At 38.9% G+C, this 8691-nt stretch overlaps 1 protein-coding gene across 1 annotated transcript in view; it reads right to left on the reverse strand.

Moving 5' to 3' along the window:
- The window catches only part of TTC28 (tetratricopeptide repeat domain 28), a 394102-nt gene that overhangs the window by 378251 nt on the left and 7160 nt on the right, over positions 1 to 8691 (reverse strand). Inside the window, 1 exon segment of the mRNA XM_015562870.1 lies at positions 5249 to 5527. Within this exon segment, the coding sequence (XP_015418356.1) occupies positions 5249 to 5527 (279 nt within the window).

Raw genomic sequence — 8691 nt, forward strand, 5'->3', positions numbered from 1 at the left:
AAAATTAGAAGGTTGCTGAGATTTTAATATAGTTCTATTACATGTAAAGGTCCTACTTCAATTAAATACTAACCCAAAAATCAAAAACCACTTGTTCTCTAGGTGTCTTTGGAGCCAAAGTAATAAACTCTTTTTCAGAATATATCAAGTTGGAAATTATCCAACTAATTTCAATTCTTTCAGTCAATAAAAAAATACAAGTAATCAATTATAATACTTCCACTCTTCTTTTCAACAAATACTTATTGAAAGCCTACAGTGTGCCAAGCACTTACTAGCTTGATAACTCAACATAGCTTACAAAAGCCACAGAACCTTCATATAAAAGTGATAGTATAATTAAATTTTCTTAGCCTTTTTGAACATAAAATTATGTTCAAGAACATATACCTCAATTACTTAAATATAATAAAATTTGATGTGGAGTATGTTAAAGTAAATGTAGGGAACAGAACCAGGGAAGCACTTAACATTCTTTTCCCTTATAATATTTATCATTATACTTGAAAATTTTTAATCTCTTAAGAAATGTACAGCTATTTTACTCAACCCATCAAACTACTAAAAGCCATATAATGTAGCATAGTCTTAACGATAAGTTAAACACAAGAGGGCGCACAAGGCTGGGAAATTAATAAAACCAAAGGCAAGTTGCATTTTACTAAATTTGCAGCTCTTAATGCATGTTCACATGGATTTATAAAGGATTCTTCGTGCATGTACTCTGGGTTAATTGCACTGAAAATATTTCCCTTTCCCAGTACTTTCCAGAAACCAAATCACTGCTTCTCAGATAACACAAATTATTTATTCAAATTGACTTTACACCTAAATTTAATATTTTATCATTAAGAAAAATTATGACTTTTAATCAGAACTTTATGCCACCTTTTAATCTAACATCTCCTTGAAAAACTTCTGTTTAAATGCTAACCAACTTTTAGGAGCATTTGATATCTTATTCCCTAGCATATCTCATCAGTTTTGTTCAAATAAACTCTTATTAAAATTCTCCAGAAAAAATGCTAGCCAACTTCTGAAATTTCTCTTTTCAAATATCAATAAAACATTCATTAAGTGATTATAATTACAATAAACTTACTTGCAGGAAATAGATCTCCAACTTTTTGAAAATGACAAATCTGTATCATAATATCAGCTATTTAATTCTCAAGCAGTAAATATTCTGTCTACAATTATCTATTCCAAGAATGGCAACCAATCCCAAATGGTAGGTTATGACTTCATTAGTTCACTTCCTCATGAAATAATAAACTACCTCAGGAGTTTATGTAGGTGAGATAATTGGATTAAGATTACAAAGCCTATAGGCAGAAGCAAAATCCAAAATAATTCCAGAGCATATTCTGCCTACCTCAAGATTCACAGAATATAATCTACACACACACACACACACACACACACACACACACACACAGTTCTAGGTATGTAGCGCTATTCAGCTTATATATACACAGTCCTAATGCTGACTGTGACACATGAAATTACTCTGGATGTCAACAATTTCACACTGTATCTAACTTCTACAAAGAAGAGGCACATCACATGAGGACCTGGCATGGTAGACAAAAGTACAAAATATTACTTATTGCTTATATGTCCTATATAATTCCTATATAATAAAAGCCTAATATGCAAACTGTCCCCCGAGACCGTGGTTCGACTGGGAGTTGGACTGGAAGACCTGGAGTTCGACCACTCGCTATGACGTGCGCTGACCACCAGGGGGCAGCACGGAACATGGCGGGCATCAGCAATGCGCTGCGACCTCACAGGCTACCTGGGGGTGGGGGTGATGGGTACAGAGGTGCGGTGTGAATGCAGGGTGTCCCCCGCTCACTCTCACTCCCCCTGCTATTCTCCCCCGGGACGTCAGGGCTTGCACACTGGAGAAGCCTCCGCACTCAGGTGCCAGGTGCCCACGAGGAGCCCGCCTGGCTTCCCGCTGGGTGGCCCAGACGCCCACACTGCGCCCCGGCTCACGGTGTCCCGCCACACTCACTGCATCTCCGCACAGGGACTCGAGCAACGTGACTCAGGCCAAAGGGTTGCCAAGGGGCCCAGGGACCCAGGTGCGGCCCAGGGCCCAGAGGTCAGCTGGGACCTGCCCTTCCATGCCAGACGCTTGCACTTCAAACACCAGCCAGGCCTAGGGACCACACCCATGCACAACTTTTGTGTACCAGGCCCCTAGTTATTATGATACAAGAACAAAAGAGAGATGAACCGACGGCTAGGATCAAGAGAGTCAGGCAAAAAGTCCGTATTAGTAGCAGTGAGCTACAGGTTAGGGGGTATGGATAAAGACTGACAGTCCAGAACAAAGGATAAGGGATATATTATTTTAGTGACCAAAACTCAAGGCCCAAACTAAGGAACTAACAATCAAGAACCCAAGAGTGGTAAAAATCCAGTCAATTAAATGTTATTTGTAATGTGAGCAGGTGGTATTGACCATATACTACAATCTATCTAGCTGAACAGACTCCTAATATACTTCTTGCCAAGTACTTCTGGACCAGAAAGGGGAAAGTGCCTATAAAGGATATCACAGGGACAATCCTTGAAATTTGAATAGGATCATCAATTAAATAGCAGTATCGTATCAATGCTAATGTCTTAAATTTAATGGTTATACTGTGGATATATATCAGAGTATTCTCAATACATACTGAAGGATTTATGGGTGATGGGACATCATGTCTGCACTTTCTCTCAAATGATTCCAAAAATAACAATTTATTTAATGTGGTGTACATTATAAGCCAAATATGGTAAAATATTCACTATTGGAGGAATCTAGATGTAGGATATTCAGGAGTCCTTTGAAATAATCTCACAACTTTTCTATATGTTTCACATTATTTCAAAATTAAAAATATACCAGTCGGCATAGCTCAGTGGTTGAGGGCTCGATCCCAGTGAAGGGTGTGCAGGTGGCAGCCAATCAATGATTCTCTCTCATCACTGATGTTTCTATCTCTCCTCTCCCTTCTTCTTTGAAATCAATAAAAATATATATTTAAAAAAATTTTAAATAGCCCTGGCTGGGTGGCTCAGTTGGTTGGAGCATCCTCCTGTACACCAAAAGGTTGTGAGTTTGATTTCTGGTCAGGGTACATACCTAAGTTGTGGGTTTGATCCTCAGTCAGGGCTCATACAGGAGGCAACGGATTACTGTTTCTCTCTCACATCAATGTTTCGCTCTCTCTCTCCTCCCCTCTTCTCTCTTTAAAATCAATAAAAAGAAGAATGTTCCAATTTTGGTAGTAGTAATACTTCAACTTCCAAAAAAGATTAATTTTATTTAGGTATACTTGTCATATTAAATAAGATGTTCCTATCTGCCGAAACCGGTTTGGCTCAGTGGATAGAGCATCGGCTTGTGGACTGAAGGGTCCCAGGTTCGATTCCGGTCAAGGGCATGTACCTGGGTTGCAGGCACATCCCCAGTAGGAGACGTGCAGGAGGCAGCTGATTGATGTTTCTCTCTCATCGATGTTTCTAACTCTCTATCTCTCTCCCTTTCTCTCTGTGAAAAATCAATAAAATATATTTAAAAAACAAAAAAGATGTTCCTATCTTCCTCTTCCCTTCCTCTCAGAAGTCAATAAAAATATATTTTTTAAAATAATAAAACAAATTCTCAATTTTTCTAAGTTTAAATCAATGCACTAAATAGTTTAATATTTTTGCATTCCTTATACATTTATAATCTGCAGTTAGAACGTTTTTAATGTTTTGACAAAAACTTTTAAAAGTCACAGAACAATCAAAACTTTTCCAAAGATCACACTGGAAGATTTTTTTCAGCTTGCAGCCATTTCTAATTGTACTGTAATATCATGCAAAGTAAGGACTGCCTTTACATGCTATTCCCATTATACTATATCTCACTAAACATATGAAAGGAGGTTTTAATGTGGGGTATTTGAGAGAAATGTTAGATTCCTTCCAGAAATGATTAAAAAGTAGACTGAAACTGTTGAGGAATTCAGCTAACAATAAACAAGAACTTCTAAACCATCAGGGTGATGTGTTTATGGTCTGTGAAATCTGCATCCTTAGAAGACTTCAAGAAGAAAATGCAGTTACATCTCCTAATTTTCTCATTGATTTTGACCAGGGGTGGGGAACGTCTGGCCCACGGGCCATATAAAGCCCATGAAATCATTTGGTCTGGCCTTGCTAAGGCATCAGAGCTGAGTTAATTAAATATTTGACCAAATACAGCATGCTAATTTTTAAGTTGATAATTTTGTATGGCCCTCAATTGGTGTTATAAATATCCAAATGACCCCGGGCAGAAAAAAGGTTCCCCACATGATTTAGACACTGATTTTTTTTTTAAGTGGCCAGCAATTGTAGGACTATAAAATAAGTAGAAGACAAACTCTTTTTTTTCTTCATGGTATAGTATCATTTTTTTTTAATTCTCTATTGTTGAAAGTATCACACCATTGACTTCTCCCAGCCCCCTCCCACCCTCCAGCACAGACCTTCATAGAAGACAAACTTTCAAGGAATTTTCAAGCTAGTTTAAGACTCAGATATATTCAAGTGACATGTTTACATAACAATATAAATAATTAAGTGAAATTAGCAATAGACAAATGTTTTATTATATTCATAGCTCAACGGTCCAGGAAAGCTTCCAGGAAAAGGTTAAGGGTTGACCCTGGCTGATGTTTAACAGTGGTTAGAGCTTTGGCCCATGCAACCAAGGGTCTTGGATTTGATTCCCAGACAAGGACATATAGCTAGGTTGCAGGCTCAGGAGGCAGCCAATCAATGTATGTGTCTCTCTCATCTCTCATCTCTCTCTCTCTCTCTCTCTCTCTCTCTCTCTCTCTCTCTCTCTCTCTCTCTCCCCTCCCCCCTCTCTGTCTCTCTCTCTCTCCCTTCCTTTCTTCTCATAAAAAAAAAAATCAATGGAAAAAATATCCTCCTATGAGGATGGGGGCGGGGGGGAGGGGTGCGTATGGAGTTGAACTGGACCTACTTAGCCCAATAATATTGGGAGCAAAGGAGAAAATTCCAATCACAGAGGTTGGCATAAATAAGAAGGAAGACAAAAAAGGAAAAGACTAGACCAACAAAAGCAGGTTTTTCAGCAGAGCAGCAAGATATAAAGGGGGCAATGTAACCAATTGTGCACTCTTGAATATCAGGCCAATTGGCAACATGGAACAACAGAAGAGTCTATGAAAGTAAATAAAATTTCTACCTTAGGCCATTTGGGATTGAGAAGCCGAGCTTTGATTGCATCGTCCAGGGCCTTGTCATACTGCTGGATTTTCATATATGCTGCAGATCTATTGCTGTATAAGATGCAATTCTGAGGGTCAACAGCCAGAGCTTCATTGTATAAAACAATAGCTGTGTGGAAATCTCCATCATGACAGGCCTGGTTACTCTGACGAACTTTCTCAACAAATTCAGCTTTGCTCAGCACTGGACCATCAGGACTTCTCTGGCCAATAGTCTTAGCACCAAAGAGAGGAATCTACAAACAAAGAAACTTTGTGAGACAAAGCTCTGATAATCCAGAGGGGTTCCTTGTCTGAACAACATGAGAACATGAACGTTCTCCATGGTCTAATCTATAAGATAGTTAACTTTGTGCCCTGAAAGACAATAAGCTTTCCAAGAAGCAGCCAACATAGTGCCTTCTGTAGCGTCCCTTTCAACATATATATATGTGTGTGTGTACATATACATATAGTATACAGTATATGCATATATTTATAAACTTACATATTTATACTTACATATGTATATATTTTTTGATAGAATGAATGAGTGCAAGAGTACTCAAACTTTTCCTTGGCAATTTAAAGTTATACTAAAGAGCCGAAACCGGTTTGGCTCAGTGGATAGAGCATCAGCCTGTGGACTGAAAGGTCCCAGGTTCGATTCCGGTCAAGGGCATGTACCTTGGTTGCGGGCATATCCCCGGTGGGAGATGTGCAGGAGGCAGCTGATCGATGTTTCTCTCTCATCGATGTTTCTAACTCTCTATCTCTCTCCCTTCCTCTCTGTAAAAAATCAATAAAATATATTTAAAAAAAATAAAGTTATACTAAAGAGCCCAAGCTGGTGTTGCTCGATGGTTAGAGCATTAGCCAGAGCACCAAAAGGGGTCACGTGACGGGTTCCATTCCAGGTAAAAGGCACATACCTGGATTACAGGTTTGATCTTTGGCCAGTTGGGCATGTGTGAAAGGCAACCAATCAATGTTTCTCTCTCTCTCACATCGGTTTCTCTCACATCAGTTTCTCTCTCTCTCTCTCCCCCACCCCAATCCTTACTCTCCCCCCCTCCCTCCCTAAAAGGCAATGGAAAAAAATATACTCAGGTGAGGATTAACATACATACATACATAAAGTTATACTAAGGGAAAGATAAAAATATAAACCTACCCCTAGCTGGCTTGGCTCAGTGGAGAGAGCATCGGCCTGTGGACTAAAGGGTACCCGGTTCAATTCCAATCAAGGGCACATGCCCAGGTTGTGGGCTCAACCCCCAGAATGGGGGGATGCAGGAGGCAGCCGGTCAATGATTCTCTCTCATTATTTATGTTTCTCTCTCTCACTCTCTCTCACTCCCCTCTCTGAAATCAATACACATATTTTTTTAAATGCTAAATGTTTATAAGAAGACACTGACAGTGTTCAGTGGCTGCACTTAGGAAAATAATGAAAGAAACAAGATCAAAGTATTAACTATGCTAAGTTATCTTTGAATATAATATTATGGATTATTTTTATTTTCTTAAAGTTTACTTTCTCTTTTCCAAATATTAGGAAATGAGCATATGTTTTAAAACAAAAATAAAAGTTTAGCCCTAACCGGTTTGGCTCAGTGGATAGTGTGTCAGCCTGTGGACTGAAAGGTCCCAGGTTCAATTCCGGTCAAGGGCATGTACCTTGGTTGTGGGCACATCCCCAGAAGGAGGTGTGCAGGAAGCAGCTGATCAATGTCTCTCTCTCATCGATGTTTCTAACTCTCTATCCTTCTCTCTCCCTCTCGGTAAAAAATCAATAACATATATTTTAAAAAAATAATGTTAATGTACCAATGAATCTTTTTAGATTGGCAAATTTGGTAACTGTAATTGGCTACTACCACGGAATTTCTAAGAGAAACACCAGTTTTGGAGATCACTAAAAAGAAAAAAATATCTGCTAGAAATTATATCTTGGCAATTTAAGACCTTATTTTGATGTTGACTTTTCCAACTCACTAAGTTTTCTATGACTTTATAGCAGCGACCTTAAAACCGAAGGGAGTGACTCAGTCAAATGTTATTCATTTTTAAAACATGAAAATTATGAACTGCATTAGAGTCCTAACAGAAGAAACTTAAGACAGCAGTATCAAGAGACAGTTTGCATGTCTAAGCAGGCTTACCCTAACAAATTAAAACAAAAAGTGTAATTTTCTTCCCCATGTGTTCCTTTAATATTAAGTCCAGGCCCTCAATTCAAAAGAAGACAGATCTAATATGTAACACACCACCCTGTACAAAAGTAACAGATTCCTCACAGAGATATTTGCATTAAAGAGAACAAATTCAACAGAGTGGAGAAAGAAAGGCAGAGCTAATCTCCCACATAGGCAACCACTATTTTTCCCCTGCTTACAGGGATGTCATATCCTAGATGTCCAGGACAATGTATAGGGCTATAAGTAGTTCAAAGACAATGAAAGGTAAAAACTTCATGGAATCAGATAATCCAGAAAGGTACACTGCATCCCAGACAAACTAGTTTTCCACTGAAGATACCCAGTAATCTTTTTCCAAGTCCATTTCAAGTATTTTACAATTTTTCCCAAAGTGGAGGGAAAAGAAACTATCTTTTATTGAAATAAATATGATCAAAAGAAGCCTGTCATGAGATAATTAGAAAGAATGCTACAGAAAAACACACTCAATCCAGCAGGAACCTAGAAATTCATAATTAGGGAAAATATAGTATTCTGTGCATTCACATCAGTCAGAGAGAGTGAAATCTAGGTCAAAGCACAAAAGTACAGAATTCTGAACTTCAGTCACCAATACTTCTACAAAACCTACACTTTAATCCAATGTAAGAGTCATGGTTGGCAAAAATGATCCTTGATAACCAGACAAGTGTTCGTGAGACTTAAAACAGGGTTATTGTTTAACTCCTCCTCTCACTCCTCAACCAAGGATATTTTTCCATTGATTTTTAGAGAGAGTGGGAAAGGGAAAGAAAGAAATATTGATGTCAGAGAAACACATTGATTGGTTGCCTCTTGCACCCGCCTCTGGGGGAGGGAGGGAGTGGGGAGGAACCTGCAACTGAGGTACATGCCCCTGACCAGAATCAAACCTGGGACCTTAGTCCAAAGCCGGACGCTCTATTCACTGAACTAACCAGCCAGGGCAGAAAAGGAACAACTTTCTATTACTTCTACTGACTCTGGTGGTGATAAAATAACTGTATATACCTTTCTGAAGTCATAAGACTATACACTTTAAAATTGGTAAATTTTAGCCCTAGCAGGTTTGGCTCTGTGGATAGAGTGTTGGATTCCCGTCAAGAGCACATGCTCAGTTGGGGGCTCAATCCCCAGTAGGGGGCAGACAGGAGGCAGCCAATCAATGATTCTCTCTCATTGATGTTTCTATCGTTCAATCT

Source organism: Myotis davidii, unplaced genomic scaffold (genome assembly GCF_000327345.1).
Source record: "Myotis davidii unplaced genomic scaffold, ASM32734v1 scaffold478, whole genome shotgun sequence".
NCBI classification, from domain to species: Eukaryota; Metazoa; Chordata; class Mammalia; order Chiroptera; family Vespertilionidae; genus Myotis; species Myotis davidii.